The sequence below is a fragment of the Apis mellifera genome, linkage group LG2 (assembly GCF_003254395.2).
Source record: "Apis mellifera strain DH4 linkage group LG2, Amel_HAv3.1, whole genome shotgun sequence".
In the NCBI taxonomy this organism is placed as follows: Eukaryota; Metazoa; Arthropoda; class Insecta; order Hymenoptera; family Apidae; genus Apis; species Apis mellifera.
In genome coordinates, this window is record NC_037639.1 from 101,438 (window position 1) to 122,205 (window position 20,768).

Sequence of the window (20,768 nt, forward strand, 5' to 3'; positions counted from 1 at the left end):
ATAGAATATAATTCTAATGATATTTTGTTTTTTATGATTTTTTATACACGTAAAAATTATTCACAAGCAAATACATAATTTCATTTATATATTGTTTAATATCTTTTCATGTAATATCTATTATTTTAAATTATCTTTTATCTACAAATGATATCACATTTTCCCTATTATCATTACTTCAATTTAACTCATAAATTCCTATATATGAACTCTATCTATAAGCATATATGATCTAAGATCTGAGAATAGTACTATATTTAAAGATGGCTGCAATAAAGTTCGGTCCTCAGTTAAAAGAACTACGAATTCTTTTATGTCAAACGTCAAAATCTAGTCAGGGTGTCAGGTAACAAAAAATTAATTATATAAAACTTAATATTTTTATATATTTATGTATTAATTCTAATTAATATATCATTTTAAATATAATTAAATATTTTCCATTTTAACCTATTATTATTTTTAGAGATTTTATTGAAAAACAATATGTACCTCTTAAAAGAAGCAATCCACAATTTCCAATTTTAATTAGAGAATGTTCTTTAATAGAACCTATTTTATATGCACGATATGGTAAATTTTACAATAAATTAATATCGAGTATATATTAAGATGTCTATTTAAAATTAATATATTATTTATTTATTTATAAATAAATGTTATATTTTAGAATTTGGAGTAGAACGATCTTTTTCCCTACAAAATCTACAATCTGAAGAAATACTTCAGAGAATTCGAGAAATAGCAATTAGCAAATCAAAATAATATTTTTGATATTTAGTACACATATTGTAATTTATTTAGATATTAAATAAATTAGTGATATAAAATAGTTTATAAGTTGTCAAATAATATCAAATTTATTTTAATATTATTGTATATTTTATTATATATATTTATATATATATATATATATATATATATATATATATATAAATACTTTATTAAAACAAGATATATATAAATATATATAATCTAAAAATATCATAAAATATATTATACCTTATTATAATATATATACCTTATACCTTAATATCCTGTAGAAATGAATGCAATAAAAAGATGATTGACGAAGATCTATATTTATATATATAATTATAATAATTATATATATAATTTTATCTTCTATATAGTATTTATCAAAATAAATAATAAAAATATAAAACAATGTCCATTATATTGAGCAAGCAAAATTTACTTGATTAATGAATTCATTTATTAAATATTTATTAATATAGCAAAATATCTTCTTATTTTTATAATTATATTTTAGTAATTTATTATTTTTTTTAATTTCTATTAATAAAAAGTTTTAGTCTATTGTTTTTTGAAAACATTATTAATATTTAATATGTTAACTTGAATTTTTCAATTTTTTTAAACATTTATGCTATTTTGCTATTTTAATGCTATTTTAAAATAAAAAAAAAAACTCAACATATAATTAAATTAGAACATATTATCTATTTCAAAAATAAAGACATAAAAACAAAATCTTTAAATATTATAAAATGTTCTTATATAATATTATATATTATATAATATTATAAAAATGTGATTGAAATGAATGTTTGCAATATATTTTCTTTTTTTAAAAATAGATAATTAGTTTAATGATTTGTTAATGATTAATTTATCTATTAATATTTTTTAGATTAATATATAGAATACATAGATTTTTATATATTATGATAAACAATTATTTATTTTTATTAGGAATCCATGTTACTTCATAATCAAAATAATATATTGTGTACTATTTATACAAACTTATCATAGCATTCATTATTAGTTAAATAAATAAATACTTTTTATTTCTTGGATGAATTTTTCAAATTTTTTTATATTAATTCTTTGACCAATCAAAATATTATACAAATAAAAACTTTCAAAACAATATTATACAAATAAATAACAATTGGTATCTGTTATAAATAAATTTATTATGAGAAAATCATTTCTTAAAAAAATCTACTATTTTACTAGTATTTTTAATATTATATATTTAATATTTATTTATTAAAATAATCATATTTTTTTCAAAATAAGTCTGATATTATTTTTTATTCTCGAAAGCTTTTTAATTTTTTTTCTCTTTTTGTCATGTCTCTTTTTTTATTTTAAAAAACAATCTATCAGCAACATGCAATATATTTTCATAGTATCTGAACTTTATATATAAATATATACAATATATATGATGAAGATATAACAATATTTATATGTATTTTCATTTGGAATTTTATTTAAAAATCGCATTATTATTCATTTATTTTGACATTATATTTCAGATATAATAAACTTGAATAGAATTTATTTTTAAAATATTAAAAATATTACCATCTTTGTAAAAAAAAAACATTGTAACAAAAATATTATTTTTATAAATATTAATGGGAATCAGATCTAATATTTAAACGTAATTTTTCGATTGATTATATTTTTCTTAAACTAAATCTTTTTTTTTTAATATCCCATACATTCTAAATTATGTTTACGCATTATTAGGTCAAAAAATATCCGATCCACGAAAAGTGATCGCCTTTTGTTATTGTTGCTATTATTATATATTTATATAATAATATAATATTTATATAATAATAATTATATAACCTATAAAATCTAGTAAAAGTTTTGATTTTTAATATGTAACATTATACTTTTGGAAATAATAAAAAAATAAAAATCTACTTGAACATTAATCATAATCGTTACAATTATCACATGAAAATATATCTTAACATATATGTTCTAATAGGTAATAATAAAAATATTATTATTTCCTTTCCAACTAATTTTTCCTCCTTTATTATTTCTAAGTAAGAGTATGACGTTACATATTAAAAAAATTTTATCTGATAAATCTAGTAGACAATATAACAATTACGTAATATCATTCTTTTTCCTTCTCTTTAATTAACTTTTCTTTCTTCTATTATTCTTAATTAGAATGTAATTTCAATTAGAATGTAATCAAATTTAATAAATTTAAAATCTACATCTAAATCTTATTTATAGTATTTTTTTTCACCATTTCATTCGATATTTATATGAATTAGTAATAAAAAAGTTCATCAATTATTAATTATAATATATATTAATGTATATTTTAACATACAATTTTTATATAGATGATTAACAAATATATAAACAACAGCACATTCGTTATACGAATCATAAATTTATTATCGAATTACATATTTACTAATTAAATTCTTATAATTTCATTTTTTTTTGTGCGAATTACGTTTCTAGCAATCGAAAAATTATAAAATAAAATTATAAATTATATATTATAATTTTTCTAATTTTACAATTTCTGTGATGCTGACGAATGAACATGCATTTCTTTGCGATTAAACGATTTATATAATATTTAATTTTGGATATTTTTGAAAATATTAAATAATAACTCAAATACATGCAATATAATACAATTACATAAAAAGAAAAATTCGTTTTTAAGAATTATTTAAATGAATGAAAATTTCTAAAAATTAAAGAAAAAAATACATATAAAAATTTAGAAAATTATTGTTTTAAAAAATATTTATTTGTACTAAAAAAATTAACTCAGATATAATAAAATATTTCAATAATAAATATTTGGATCAATGAAATCCAAATTGATCAAGCTTATGATTAATTTATAAAGTTATATAAAAAAGAAAATTTAGTTGAAATTTATACAAATCTTATTGATATAATAATCTTACTGCTTATGTCTCAAATGTATTTTGGGAATATTTTTTGCAATCGCGTGAAATCTTTTATAAATTTGAATCTCTTTGATGATATCAAAATGTTATTTATTAAAATGTGATTTAATTTTTCAAAATAGAAAAAAATCACAAAATGAATTAAATTTAATAAAGTTGAAATGTAATCATCATTTACTTCATTTATTCGTTATTACTGAGATTCAAATGATATATTACATAATTAAAAGAAAAAAATAATATTGCACTATTACATTAGAAGACTATTATGAAGAAAAAAATAAATTAGATTTAGAGATTATATTATTAGAATATGTTAATGAAACTTACATAAAATCATACTAAATAATAAATCATAAACTTAAAACATAATAAACTTGTTCATGTTTATTTTAAATAATAACATCTCAACATAATTCAAACTCTAATAACAAATATTATATCAAATTATATTTATATAAATTTATAATTATATTATATTAATATTTTTATATTTATCAACTATAATTTTTTTTTTTTCTATTATTTTTGAAAACAATCATCTATCTTTTTCATTTCAATCATATCTCACTCATATCATATTGATACATCATATCATACAAATTTTATACTATAAGAACATTTGATATTTTTCAACTTTTCCAATTTCAAATTAGTACTTTTATATAATATATTAAACCAATTTTCTTCTAATTATTCTTAACTTGATATTATTATCTTAATTTATAGTAAAGAAAATTCGTATTATATTCATATTTGTCTATATCACATATAAATATTTAACAGTTATAAAGTTCATTGCCAATAACACCCAATAAATACTTTTGAGACGTTATTTAATTTTTCCTGAATTAATCCAAACAGTGAACCTGATATAGCAGTCTTAATTATTATAAAATCTTATACTTTAAAATCTTCAACTTTATATGCATATTGACATGAAAATAGTTTTTGTACAATAGCACAATACTATATATGTAAGTTTATATATATATATATATATATATATATAAAATTTTACAGATATAATATTGTAATATGAATGTAATATTAAGTGAAAACAAAAACATAAAACGTAGAAAATTACATTAAAAATTATGAATTATGTCAATATTAAGAAATTACAAAATATTTTCATTTTACATTAGAAATAAATTTATTTATACTTACAAGAGACTTAATATTCTAAATTTTCTAAAATTTCACGATACACAGATTATTTATGAACGATAAAAATATATTTGCTATTTATCAGTGTAACTGTTGATTATAAATCATCATTTGTCATTTCAGTAATGAATAGATTATTCTGAAATTTAAAAGTTTAATATTTATTAATTTTATGTTAATTTAAATATTATATATATGTGTATAATATTATATCATTTTGTAAATGATAGTTGCAATTAATATTTTTTTAAATAGGATCAAACTCAAATCTTAAATATTAAATTATTAATTTTAAACCAGTAAACTATTTAAAGTAAAATATGAGAAATATCTAATTAATTTTATAAGTAATCTTAATTGATGATTTAAATCTAATTAACAAATTAATCATGTGACTTTTTTTTTAATAATTATAATATATTATGATTTTAAAATCAAAAATTATAATAAATTATATTATCAAAACAACTTTAATAATAAAATAATTTTTTTTGAATTTATAATTATTTGCATTTATAAAATATTTACATTATTATTTTCTAAACTATTTATTTTAAAAATAATATTATCTCTCATCATTAATACATAAACTAAACTTTTTAAATATAAAAATAATAATAATATTTTAAAGAAATCTATTTTAACTTTATTTCATGATTTATAACAAAGTATGCATTCATAATTTTAATATATATAAATGTATATATAAATATATATATAAATAATATATATAAATAATATAATATTTGTATATATATACAAAATATTAATATATATATTCATGGCGCATCTTTGAAAGATCTAAAAATTCTAAAAATCAAAATAAAAATATTTAATATATAAAAATATAATAATAAAATATATAAATATTGATTAAGATTTATTAAGTTATAAATTTATATAAAAAATTGAAGTGTATTAGACATATAAATGAGATTAATTTTTATATTTGTTTTGATTTATAGAATCAAACAAAATATCACACAAATATATTAATATCCTGTGTTTAAGAAAGTTTTGTAAATCTTTGTAAATCTTGTAAATCTGTAATTTTAAGAATTTATTAAAAAAAAAATATTATTGATTTATATATATTTATATATGAATTTTAATTTGAATTCTATTTTATTCAAAAAATTAATTGCAACATTAGTATGTTTTTTATAATATACCTTATTATATTATATATGACATCTGGCAATGTCACTTGAATTGTCACACATCAATTTGTATATCACTGTCTTCAGCTTCACTTTCAGTACTTATCATAGCATCTTCTCCTACTAACAAGGCAGCAGGTAGATTTTGTGGTACATTATCAATATCTAATCTCGGAGTTGAATAAACATTTAATACTTGAATTGTTGTTGGAGAAGTTGAGAGGCATTGTGATACTGATCCTAAAGGATCTGAATTTAATGCATCACAATCCAAAGAAGTTGATAATTGTAACTGTAAGTTATGTAATTCAGGTATATGTGGTCGAATCTAAAAATATAATATAAATTACATTGCATAATAAAATTTGGAAAATTAATTTTATAAATTTAACTTTATAAAAAAAGAAATATGAAGATAAATATTGCAATTTGAAAATGAATATAGAACTAAATTATTATTATAATAATAATTTATATTTTTATCATTTTGCAGAATATATATATATATATATATATATATATATATATTCATATATATATAATGAATTATTAATTATATTTATTTATCTTCTAACTCATATGTATTAATACATATATGTATTAATTATTTACAAAGAGTTAATTATAAATTCTACCTTTAAACCATCTGCTGTATGAGGATTTCTACAACCTCTGCATCTACATTCAACACAAGGTTTACTTTCAACATAACAAGGACAACGTTGGCCACAACATGTTAATTTCCCAGGTATTGCTGTAGCGTTACCACATCTACATCCTTTTCTTTTACTTCGAGCAGAACTTGATCTTGGTTTTTTAAAAGCTGATGACTGTTTGAAGTGAAATATTTTTTTACTTTTAACTATTATAGAAAATTTGAATAAAATGAAGATTATAGATTAATGCAGAAATAAGTAAAATATTTAATATGTAAATAAAAATATAATATAATATAAAGTTGATAATATATCTGCATTAATCTTAGTATGGGACCTAGCAAAATATATATTCAAATTATTTAGATCTAGTAATGTTAGTATTGAAAGATATTAAAGAATGTTAATTAAATATGATCTACATTAAGTGTTATGCAAATCTAGAAATATGATTGTACCTTACAAGTAATATTAACGAGGATGGACATCATTTAGCATTTAAATAAAAGTTATAGTGCAATGTAAACTTCCTGTAAGGCATAAGATTAACCGAATATCTATTGAAATTACTTTGCTGCCCTTTGAAGATTTTTTCTGAGAAGGGGTCCCATATTTAAGGTGGGAAGATGGAATACATTTTACCCCTCCTACAGAGCTGTGTGGACTTCCATCCATATCCTGTTGTCCTACTTCTGTATCATCTGTAGCTGCTGCTTTCCGTTTTATTGTTATTTTGTTACCAGATCCAGCATACATCACAGAATATATTGAAGACCCATTTGATACAGTACGTATGGCAGGAGATTCTATACAATATATAAATAAATTTTATACAATAAAATTGGTTAATTATTTTTTTTTTCAATATATTTCTTATTTATTAACATGATCAATAATGTAAATAAATTATATAATATATAAATCACATATATTATTCACTTCAAATAATTTCGAAAGTATTTTATAAAAAAATGAAAGTTTTAATATAAAAATAATATTGAAGAAAATACTAATTTTATATTAAATTTAATATGTCTTAAAATTAATAATTGATTAAATGTTTATAAAAATATTATTCATGATACTATTACTTACCTTACAATATTTATTTAAATATTAAAAATGATATTTATTGATTTCTATATATTTATAGATAATAAGAACAGAATTTACAATTTATCCACATTATATCATTTAATATTTTGATTTTAATTTTTCTTTTTAATAGAATTTATAATTTTACATAATATTTATAATTACATTTTTTTACATTTATTTATAATTTTACATAATAATTATATTTTATTAATAAGTATCAAATATAAAATATATATTTTAAATATTTATCATAATAATAAATAATAATACTATGAATAATTTTTGCAAATATCTTATTAATTATTAAATTTTAAAGAAATTAAATTAATATTTATAAAATTTATTTTTCTTTTAAATTTTTATATAAGATAATATATTTTAAATAATTTAAGATCATTTAATATATTACCAATTTAATAAATATTATGTAGAGAAACTGTTTCAGCAATAATTCAATTTCTTATAAAGAAATTTTTATTATTTTATTATGAAGATTTTATAAGAAATTTTTGTAATATATTGTAATATATGTAATATATTTACATATATGTATATATTATTTAAAATATATAAATTATGTGATTTATCCTCTATAATAAATAATATAAAAATAATTTTTAATAAAAGAAAAATATATAAACATAATAATAAAAAATTAAATAAAAATAAAAATTACAAAAAATTTAATATTAAAATATATTATTTTTATAATTAGTAACTTTTATATAAATTATTTATATAAGCAATAAAAAAAATACAATGTACATCTTTATTATTTTTTGAAATAAAATTAGAATAAAAGTATGAATGATTATAGTTTAATATAATATAAAATTTCTATTAAATATTTGAAATATATTTAATAAAAGCAGAACATTAAATAACTTTTTCAAATTTTAATTTTATTAGTCTTAGCACGAGTTTAATTAATTCTTTTGCAATATTAAAAGATTTGTATTTATATATATTGATTAATATATTCTATTTTAATAAAATATTTAAATTTTATAATACCTTATTTCTTTATATGTATCTATTATATGATTATTTTTATAATTGTAATTGGTAAATCATTTATTTTATCTATTATTTTGATTTTATAAATATACATCATTATGTTTGAAGCAAGTTCTTTTACATTATTCTTTAAAAAAAATTATTATTTAAATCAATATTAATTTTATTTAAAAATAATCACTTATATTATTTATATTTACTTTTAATAAAAAATATGAAAAAAGTTATGTAAGTTTTTACATAAATATTGTTATTAATTGTTTAAGATATAATAATAATGATAACAAGAACTTCAACAACAACAACAACAACAACAACAACAATAGTAATAATAATAAATAATAATAAATAATAATAAATAATTATATATTTACAAAAAATTAATAATTAGATGAAAATGATGAATTATATTTAATATAATTAAATGTTCTCAATATATTTGATAGATATAAGAAAACAAATGTTATATAAACTTATTCTTTTAAAATTACTAAAAAAATTTTTAATAAAAATATGAAATACAAAAAAAATATATACCTGTGATAATATATTGTCATAATTAATATAATATCTATCAAATATTAATATATGTATATATATATACATATATATATATATATATATGTGTATATATATAGTATAATAATAAACAAAAATATATTGACAATCAATATAATTACTAGTTATTATTGTAATGTTTCAAAAATGACCCATCTTTCTTTCCTTAAGTATAAGGTTAGAAGAAGTAAAAAATTTTATTTAATAATTTATAAAATTCATTCTAATTTTATATTATTTAATGAATATTAATTTATAATATCATTGTATTAATATACATATATTATATATAATTTTTCTTTTAAAACTTCCTATACATAAAAATCCTATTGAGAAATTAAAATGTCTTTATATTTTATTGTATATTTATTACATATTATATTTATAATGTTTAATGAAATTTCAATAAATCTATATTTTTACATAACATTCTTTTTTACTTATAAAATATAAATATGCTACAGATTATTTAGATGAAAAAATTTGAAATTTGAAATAAATTTGAACATTTATAAAATTTTAATATTAATTCATTTACGTACCATATATATAAAAAATAAATAAAAATAGAAAAATATGAAATATTAAAAAAATATATATATAATAAAATTTTTTTTTATCTTATTATATATATGTATATTTTTAAATATTTTTAAATAAATGTTTTTTTAAATTATTTATTTCTTTTTTCTAATTTTTCTAATTCTAATTTTCTGATTATATATTAAAAAATATAATATGATCAATAAATTTATAGTTATAGTAAATATTATATACTATACCAGATATAGTTTGTGACACTGCTTCAGAATTTTGTATAGTATTTCCTTGAGTTTGAGTTGAGGTAGTACTTGTATAAACACATGGTAAAATACTATATGCAGACTTTGACAAGCCAGCAGTACTTTTAAATTCATCTTTAAACCCAGAACCCTCTTGTATAAGTTCCATAAGACTACTAGCACCAATAACTGATGCATTATTAGCTGTTTTATTAGAGGACACTGAAAGTATTAAACTTCGATAAATGTTTGTATTTGTCAAATATTCACATAACTTTTTATAACACTGTAACAATATTCGTAATTGAACATTTTCAATATATTTGTCATAATCTTTGCACCAACCACACGAAGGTTTTAATTTCTTACGTCCACCTCTACACCCACGACACACATGATGTTGACAATTAGTTTCAGTTGGTGTATGAGGTTCAATTAACAAATTTGAACACACAGTACAACTTAAACTTTGTCGCAAATACGGAACTAGCCTATATAAATCTGTCCATGAATTTGGATCATCAGCATCCGCTTGTAAAACTAACCGACACGTTGATACGTAAAGACTTGTGGCATTCATTCTTTCTTGAACTCTGAAGAGTTCCACAAGCAATACGTATAGTTATATCGGAAAGTTAATTAAACAAGATAATAGAACATAATCACTACACACAAACAAAATATCCGCCATATTTAATTTTCTTTCATTTGTATTTACTATGTATTTATAGGGGGCTCTTGAATTACTTCAACTAAAATATTTTACTAGATAGGAAAGTCTCTAATGAAAAATTATTAAAATGATATCAACAAATTAATAATTAAATCATTAAATATAAAACTTTCAAAATGTATACGTTTTTAAGGGATATTTTTAATTATGCAAACTTAGTATAGTTTATAAAAAATATAAATTATTAATATGTATGTATTATAAATTATATAAAATATTTTTATTTTTATTATAAATAATATATTAATAAATATAATATCATATATATTTAAATTATTAATTAGTTAATTTTAAAATAAAATATTTTAGAATAGATATCATTCAATTACATGAATATATAATAGATTATTTTATTATATGATTTCAAAAGTAAAAGAGTAACATATCTTCTATCTTTATTATATATGATCATTCATATATCATATAGTTATCAAACTGTGAGAAAAGGATATATATGTAAATTATAATTATTTAATTCTTTAATATAAAATGTCCTAAAATACATATATTTTTGAAAGTATAACAGTAAACTATATGTGATAATGAATTATAAAAACTTTTAAAAATATTTTTCAAGGATTGGTACAAGGTATAGATATTTCTTACTAATAACAATTCTTAATATTTTCTGAATAGTATAAAATTTTTTAAATTTAATTATAAATTTTTTCATTAAATTTATCAAAAATTTCTTTATTTAAAAGTAGTATATGTTTAATAGTTTTTAAAATTTTTAAATCATTATTATTTACTAGAATTATAAATTGTCAATGTTCTAGGTTAAATTATTTACAAATGGCAGATAAAGCTATTATGAAGGTAAAACTAAATAAATTTATCTTTATCTTAATAAAGATAAATTATCATAAATTTATCTTATATTTTACAATTCTATGATAATTGTTTTAAATAATGGTTACTTAAAATGTGTAGCAAATAGCAGAACAAAAACTTAAAGCATTTTCTATTGGCACAATGGGTAAAAGACCATTAAGTAAAAAAGAATTAGAAGAACAACGTAAGAAAGAACAAGAACAAGCTGCAGCTCAAGTATGTAATGTTTAATTTATTAAGAAATTATTATAAATATTATAAATATTATGTATGTTAAATATATAAATTCATATTTATTTATAATATATATAGGCATTTGAAGAATTTGTAGCAACTTTTCAAGAAACACCTAATAAAACAACTAGCAAAGTTTGGGTAAAAGCAGGAACTTATGATGCAGGAAAACGACGTAAGTATCTATTTTATAACTAAATATTTTTTAATTATAAAATATACATCAATTATAAATTTTTAAAATTAAATTAGTTATCAGTTAAATAAGAAATATTACTGAATATTATTGAAGTATTTTTTTAAGAAACCTATATAAGTAATTTGTAATTTAAGTTAAATTAATTAATTTAAATTACTTATCTTTATATGAAATGTGAATGTATTTATTTGATAGAGGAAGATACAAGAGAAAAAGGAAAACTTTATAAGCCACAATCAAAAATATCAGAGCTTGTTGATAGCAGATCATCAGCTGAACAAGCACAAGAATATGCAAGATTATTAGGATCTAATGAAAGAAAATTAGATAGATTAGGAAAAAAGAAAAAAGAAGGTGAAAAAAAGAAAAGTAATCTTGAATTATTCAAAGAGGAATTAAAAATGATACAAGAAGAACGAGAAGAAAGACATAAATATAAAGGTGTAGTGAAAAATGTTATTTCTACCCAATCAGAAGATCCAATGTTGGCAGCTTTAAAATGTGTCGAAGGTAATTTAATATTGATATATTTTATTATAATTTAATTATAATAACATTTTTTATAAGTTTTTTTTATAAATAAATCTGGTAAGAATTTACACTCTTTTATTTTATAATAAAAGTTATAGTGTAAATAAATATTTATTTCTTTATATTAATAATTTAAATTTGTTATTAAAATACATTAGGTTGTACTTCCTCATATCCTGATTCACGAAAAAATAATCTACATAACCTTATTGATGATCCACGTCTCCTAGCCCTGATTTATGAGGGTAAACAATACCCATTTCTAGAATTTCCTTTACGTGCTTTTTTAATATAAAAATTGTATAAAAAATAGAAAAACATTCTTTTTTGTAGATGGATCATTTGACAATGGAGATCCTAATACTACTAATTTATATTTGGGAAATTTAAATCCAAAGGTACAAGATTAAGTTTAAATATAATTTTATAATTTTTATATAAAATTAAATTTTTTTATTCTTGTAAATAATAGATTACAGAACAACAATTGATGGAAATATTTGGCAAATATGGTCCATTGGCTAGTATTAAAATTATGTGGCCACGCAGTGATGAAGAAAAAGCCAGACAAAGAAATTGTGGGTTTGTTGCATTTATGAGTCGTAAAGACGGAGAACGAGCATTAAAAAATTTGAATGGTAAGAGAATAATCATATTATAAAACTTATACAATATATTTTTTTTATCCTATTATCTTATATATATTATTATATTATATTATATTATATTAATTATATTAATTATAATATTAATATAATAATATAATTATATTAATATTAATTATATTAATATACATTATATTATATATGATATATAAATTTTGATATGTAAATTTTTAACATATAAAAAACAAAAAAATATACAAAACAATATTTTTATTTTGTTTTCTATATAAAAAGTTTTCCAAAATTCAAATTAAAATATTTTCTAAAAATATTTTCATTTCTCATCATTTCACATAATAATGAGACTATAATTTTTAACATATTTTAACATTAATATATGAAAACATATTATTAAGATGAAATCAATAATATATAATATGAGGAATTAAATTTTAATATATATATATATATATATATATATATATATATATATATATATAAAGATAGTAAAATTTATTTTTTTTTTATTTTTCTTACAAATCTACAATTTACAAAAAAAAATTTTAAACATAAATAGTGAACATTCTATAACATTAATAATGTATTATTATTATTATTATTATATATTATTATTATTATATCTATAATATATTATAATATAACATTATAATAAAATGTAAATTAGGTCGTGATATAATGCAATATGAAATGAAATTGGGCTGGGGAAAAAGTGTTCCAATTCCACCTTATCCCATTTATATTCCGCCTGCTTTAATGGAAATTACACAACCACCACCTCCATCTGGTCTTCCATTTAATGCTCAACCGCATCGTCGCGATAGACATAAGGTATATGAAATTAATAAAATTTATAAAAATTAAAAAATTAGAAGAATACAATAATTAGTATAAATATAGTATTGATAGATCTATAATATTATTCAATTGCTATAAAATCTATATGTTTAATTATTTTTTAAAGTCATATTTATTATTTATAATTATTTATTCAAAATAATCTCATAAAATCGAATCTTTAATTATGTTGTTAAATATAATTATTTTTTATTTTGATCTTTTTTATATATTTTATTATTAAATGAATTAAGAATACTATAAATCATTAATATTTATAAATATATCTTATTAAGTGATCAATAATTACTATAATTATTATCATAATATATTATATTATTATATTATTATCATAATATAATAGAAATATATAAACAAAAATAAATGTAAAGTTGTATAACTTTATAAATTTGATTATAGATACCTCGTATTCGTAATCTTCAAACAGCAGATCCTCAGGAAAAAGAAAATTTTGAAAAGGTAACTTTCTTTCTATTGATAAAAAAATTAAATTTTATTCAAAAATATATATTATAATTTCACAAATATTTTATCTAAAGTTGATATTAATATTTAAAATAATTCATATTGTGTTAAACAAAATAATATTTAAAATGGAATACATTTTATTTATTTTATTTAAAATTAAAATTGAATTTTTAAAGTAAAATAAAATATAATTTTTTTATATATTGTACATAGTACTTTAAAAAATTAATATAAAAAATATAATAATTGAGTAAAAGTTATCATCATTATTTGGAATTAATTTGAATGTTATTAAGTAATCCATGTATGATATTATTACCATATGAGTATATTATATTTTTAAAAAGTAAATTATTATTTAAAAATAAAATTAAAAAAGGCGAAAGATTTTTCAATAATTTAATAAGCTATTGCAGATAAAAATAATTAAATATTTAAGAAAATTTATTAAATTAAAATATTTAAAAAAGTTAAGTCATATATATATATAGTTATAGTATAGTATATGTATAATATATATTTTATTACTAATTTTACAGAAGTATAAAGACAATACAAAAAATATTGATAACTTGTAAAGAGAACTTTGTTTTTTTTTTTTTATTTTATTTTTTTAGATTTTTTTTTTTTTTTTTTTTTTTTTTTTTTTTTTTTTTTTTTTTTTTTTTTTTTGCTAATTCTTACAAATATAATAATACATTTACAATTATATCATATTGAATTTTTAATATTTATTAATTTTTTATTTTGAAATTACATAATCAAAAACTTATTTATAATTTTTGTTTACAATAATATCAAGAAACAATTCCGTTCGTATATATTATTTTCCCTATAAATTGCTTTTTCATGTTCTCAAAATTTATAAATATACAAAAATAATGTAGTAATCAAATATATTATTACATAATTCAAAAAATTGGAATTTAGATCATTTTTAATGTTATTTTCATAGAAATTTTATTCTTTTTATAAAAAATATTAATTTATTATTTAATAATAATATTTTCTTTTTTATATACTTTTAATTTCTGTTATTAGTTTAAAAATAAATAATTAATTATTATTTTATTGATAATGTTTTATTAATTAAATATTATTAAATTAAATATTGACCTCTATTAATATTTATCAATTTAACATTACTATGAATAAATATAAAATGTATAATTTATATTATTTATATGTAAGTAATTTATATGTATATAATTTATATGTATATACTTTAAAATTTATTTTAATTTATCTGTTACAAATTACAATATACTGAATTGATAATTATGCTTGGGATGAATCAATTTGGACTGAAATATTCGATTAACTGCTGCATTGTAATGAATATTATCATAGGTTTTACAAAATGCAGTTGTCAAAGTGGTTATTCCTACAGAAAGGTATATTTTTATTTTTATTAATTAAATATAAATATTAAATATGTTGATTATTATTAAATAATATATTATATATTGATTTATAAAAATTAAAAATAAAATTTTATTTTATAGGAATTTAGTAATGTTAATACATAGAATGGTAGAATTTGTAATTCGAGAAGGTCCTATGTTTGAAGCAATGATCATGAATAGAGAATTAAATAATCCAATGTTTAGGTTTGTATAATTTCATGTAATCATAAAATATTTCTAATATATTATATTTAAATAATAATTTTTTAATTGTAGATTTTTATTTGAAAATTATTCTCCAGCGCATATTTATTATCGATGGAAATTATATTCTATATTACAAGGAGATGGACAAAAAGAATGGCGTACTGAAGATTTTAGAATGTTTAAAGGTGGAAGTGTATGGAGACCACCTCCTATTAATCCATGGACACAAGGAATGCCTGATGAATTGATTGAAATGGAAGAAAGACAAGAACCTAGAAGGGGTAGTTTATCAAACAGGTATAAATAACTTGTATAATAATATTATATTTATATCGTATTTTTATTAATATTTTATTTATCAATATAAAAATTATTTTTAAAATTGATACTTATAGTCAACGAGATCGATTAGAAGATTTATTACGAAACATATCACCTGAAAGAATAAAAGTTGCAGAAGCAATGGTATTTTGTATAGAACACGCTGAAGCAGCAGAAGAAATTTGCGATTGTATTTCGGAATCATTATCAATATTACAAACTCCTGTTAATAAAAAAATTGCAAGATTATATCTTATATCCGATATATTACATAACTGTGGCGTAAAAGTAAATAATGCTACAATTTATCGTAAAGCGTAAGTTGATAAATTAGATATTATAATAAACTTAAATAACAAAATTATATGATATATTATTTATACACATTTAAATGTATAATTAATATAAATTCCATTGATTTTTTAATATTTATTAACAAATGTATTTTTAATACAGATTTGAAACTCGACTTTTGGATATATTTAATGAAGTTCATCAAGCTTATAAACAATTTGATAGTAGATTAAAAGCCGAAGGATTTAAAGTTCGTGTAATGAGAATGTTTAGAGCATGGGAAGATTGGGCAGTTTATCCACGAGATTTTCTTGTTAAATTACAAAACACTTTCCTCGGACTTGTTTTAGTAAATTTAATCCTTTTATAAAAAACATAGAAGAAAAATAAAAATAAAAAATAATAATAAAAAGTAATTTTATTTTTATAGGTAGATGAACCAGAACCTGAAAATGATGAAGATATTGATGGAGCGCCTTTATCAGATGTAGATGGAGATGGTACGGAAGATTTAGATGGAGTACCATTAGATGGTGCAGCTCTTCTTAAAGGTGCTATGAAACATGGTTTAACACCACAAACAACTAATTATGATGATATTGATGGTGTACCTAGTAAGAATATATATATTTTCCATATTTATTCTTAATCATTTTATAAAATTTATTAAATAGCATATTTATATATATATATTTAATATTATATATAATATTTATATATTAATTTATTATAGTTTCAACATGATACTCTATATTTATACATATATTTTTATATATTTATTGTTTTTTTATAATATTATATATTATATATTTTATTATTTTCAGTGGATGAAGATATCGATGGTGTTCCTATGGATGAAGATGATTCTTCAAATGTACAAAGTAAAGAAGACGATAAAAAACCATCTATTCCTGCAGGATTTGTACCATCTCGTTGGGAAACTGTTGATCCTGATCAGGTTAAAATAATTAATTTATAAGAAAAAATTGCAATCTTTAAGGATGGATTGGATTCAAGTTATAGTTATCAATGACAATAAAAAAAATAATATAAATTTTAATAGTTCTAAACAATAATAAATTAATTTCTTTAATAATACATATTATATGACTTCTGTATTTTTTTTTATTTCATAAAATAGTTTATTTTATTATATTAGGTTGAAGCACAAGCTATGACAACTAGTAAATGGGAAGAATTAGGTCAAAATGATGATTCGAATTCTCAAGATACCAGTATGGATTCTAGGTAATATATATAAATATTCATATATTTATTTTTTCAATATAAACATATTAATTAAATTAAATATATAAAATCTTTATATATCTCTTTATATTTCATTTTTTAATTTGAAATCTTAATAAAAATTGATAAAAATAATTATTAATTAGAATATTTTTTAATTTGATAGTGGTAGGGATTATAATGAAGAAAGACGAAGTCGACTACGTGAAATTGAAGTTAAAATAATGCAATATCAAGATGAATTAGAAAGTGGTAGAAGAACATTAAAATCTGGTATGACAATTCAAGGACAAGTAGAACATTATAGAAAAAAACTCATAAGAAAGGTAAAATTTTTTTATTATAATAATTTTAAAATCTGAAAAAATTATATTATAAGTTATTTTTTATTAGAGTGAAAGAGAGATGAAAGATGTAAAAAGTGAAGAACGTGATGATGAACGACGAAGAGAAAAAAAGCGAAGCACAACTCCAGAATCTCCAAGTCATTATAGAGATCGAAGACGAAATTCAACAAGTCCATCTTCTAAAAGTAATAGATATAGGTAAATATTTTTAATAATAATTATTGTTTTTTAAATATATATTTGTATACATATATAATATTATATAATATTGTTTTTTTAAACTCATGGATTTCAATATTTTAAAATAGACATTTATATACATTTATTTTATAATAGACATTTATAATAGACATTATTTTATAATATACATTTATTTTATAATAGACATTTTTGTTTTAAAGACGTATGGTATTACAAATATTATAGAAATATTTTAAATATCTTATATTAAAAACTATTTTTAATATTTTGATACTATATTTTTACAATATAATAAAATATAGTATCAATAATAAAATTCTACCAATTAATTTTTAAAATAATGTATATATAAATAATAATAATTTTCAAAATGTTAAAAAAAAGTTGTTAAGTGTCATCATGCAGTAAATTGTTTGAATTTACTAAATGAAAATTATAATTAGAATTACAATTATATCTTAATACTATAAAAATTATATATATTATATTATATTATACTATAAAATTATATTATATATAATTATATATAATTAAAATTATATTATATATAATTTTTATTATATAATTATTATAATAACATAATAAAATTTATATAATAATTTTATGTAATAATTATTTATAAAACATAACATCATTTGATTATTTCATAAAAATGTCTTTAAGAAAAATATTTAAGAAACGTCTTTAAAACATTTATAAAAATTATTAACTTTTCATTTTTTGCAATAAAGTATTTTTTCCGATTTATATATATAATTTTAATAAAATTCTATGTTTGTATTTGAATATTTTATATTTTATATTTATATTATTATATTATATTATTGAGTAATTTTTAAATAATACTTCAGATACAAATTATATAATTTTAAAATTATATATAATAATATAATATATCATATTTATATTATGTCATTAAATTTATTTCATTATATTATTTTAATTTATTACATTATATATTATAAGAATATAAAATTAAACATATGTTATTTAAAAAAATATAAAATAATTAAAATGAAAAAAATACTCAATATTATTAATATTAATTATTAATATTAACATATATTTACTTAAAATATTATTTTTATGAAATTATCAGAATTAATTCAAATATAGCATTCAATTTATAGATCAATAGTTTGTAAAATAATTTAAAAAATTAATAGATTATTATAAAATGTTTATAAATTTTAAATTTAAATATTACAAAAAATATTATTTATTATAATATATTTACAAAATAAATTTCAGATCACGTAGTAGATCACCGCGAGGTAAACGTAGATCACGATCACCATATAAAAAACGTGTACCAGTGACACCATCACCACCACGTATTCGACGAACACCTTCGCCTTCCTTTTCATCCAGAGTATCTCGTAGATCGCCTACTAATGAACGAAATGACAGAAAAAGAAGGGGTAGATCACCATCATTGTCACCACCACCTCCACCACGTACTTCAAAACATAGAGCTAATAGTCCTCCTTCTCCATCACCACGCAAATATAGGCATAAGCATAAATATTAAATTATTTTACATTATATTTTCTACATTATAAGAAATACATGTCAATAGAATTAAAAAACAAATAGCGTTATAAAAATAATGTTATTGTTATAAAAAATTAGTTATTGCAATACTAATTCGATGATACAAAATACTTTTATGTTTTTTTAAATATTTAGATACTCTTTTTTTCAATTTTCCTTAAATTAATTCACTTTATATGTACAATTGTTTATATATACAATGATATGTGACAAATACATGGAAAAATATACTGATTCTTAATTATAATAAAAAAAATAATTCTATTTATATATATAATTTTTTGTATTATAATATAGTTTGTATTATAATAGTTTAATTATTATTAGTTCATATGAATGAATTTAAAATATCTACAAAATATCTAACATGTCACAAGAATTGATCTATTGTAAAATTAAGATCATTTCAAATATGATCAAATATTTTTATTGCTAGATTTTAAATAATACTTTTTGGAATGTAAATATAATATAAGAAATTTATATAATTGTATATGTATATTCAATATAAGATAAAGCACGATTTATAATGGGAGAATCATCATATTAA

The 20,768-nt window shown here is 17.8% G+C and overlaps 3 protein-coding genes across 4 annotated transcripts; 2 read left to right on the top strand and 1 right to left on the bottom strand.

The window, feature by feature from the left end:
* The first annotated feature begins 185 nt into the window (after window positions 1–185).
* LOC727049 (NADH dehydrogenase [ubiquinone] 1 alpha subcomplex subunit 2) lies at window positions 186–832 on the top strand. Its single transcript, XM_006572198.3, has 3 exons — window positions 186–346; window positions 467–573; window positions 671–832. The coding sequence occupies exons 1-3, from the start codon at window positions 264–266 to the stop codon at window positions 763–765; spliced, it is 285 nt and encodes a 94-aa protein (XP_006572261.1). The 5' UTR covers window positions 186–263; the 3' UTR covers window positions 766–832.
* A 5,229-nt stretch (window positions 833–6,061) lies between these two features.
* Window positions 6,062–10,879, bottom strand: LOC726108 (E3 ubiquitin-protein ligase MSL2). 2 transcript variants are annotated; one of them, XM_016917439.2, is made up of 4 exons: window positions 10,161–10,879; window positions 7,276–7,511; window positions 6,685–6,879; window positions 6,062–6,377 (listed from the first exon to the last, which is right to left on the bottom strand). In XM_016917439.2, the coding sequence occupies exons 1-4, from the start codon at window positions 10,738–10,740 to the stop codon at window positions 6,105–6,107; spliced, it is 1,284 nt and encodes a 427-aa protein (XP_016772928.1). In that variant the 5' UTR covers window positions 10,741–10,879; the 3' UTR covers window positions 6,062–6,104. The 2 variants fall into 2 exon arrangements, with proteins under 2 accessions (XP_016772928.1, XP_016772930.1); XM_016917441.2 differs by having other exon boundaries at window positions 7,348–7,511; window positions 10,161–10,878.
* A 436-nt stretch (window positions 10,880–11,315) lies between these two features.
* LOC413578 (U2 snRNP-associated SURP motif-containing protein) lies at window positions 11,316–20,441 on the top strand. Its single transcript, XM_016917438.2, has 20 exons — window positions 11,316–11,482; window positions 11,673–11,712; window positions 11,827–11,943; window positions 12,040–12,136; window positions 12,356–12,670; window positions 13,025–13,089; window positions 13,164–13,329; window positions 13,982–14,145; window positions 14,572–14,631; window positions 15,991–16,034; window positions 16,146–16,250; window positions 16,323–16,550; window positions 16,649–16,891; window positions 17,031–17,217; window positions 17,299–17,482; window positions 17,693–17,826; window positions 18,028–18,116; window positions 18,283–18,442; window positions 18,510–18,661; window positions 19,916–20,441. The coding sequence occupies exons 2-20, from the start codon at window positions 11,689–11,691 to the stop codon at window positions 20,193–20,195; spliced, it is 2,814 nt and encodes a 937-aa protein (XP_016772927.1). The 5' UTR covers window positions 11,316–11,482; window positions 11,673–11,688; the 3' UTR covers window positions 20,196–20,441.
* Window positions 20,442–20,768: the final 327 nt, after the last annotated feature.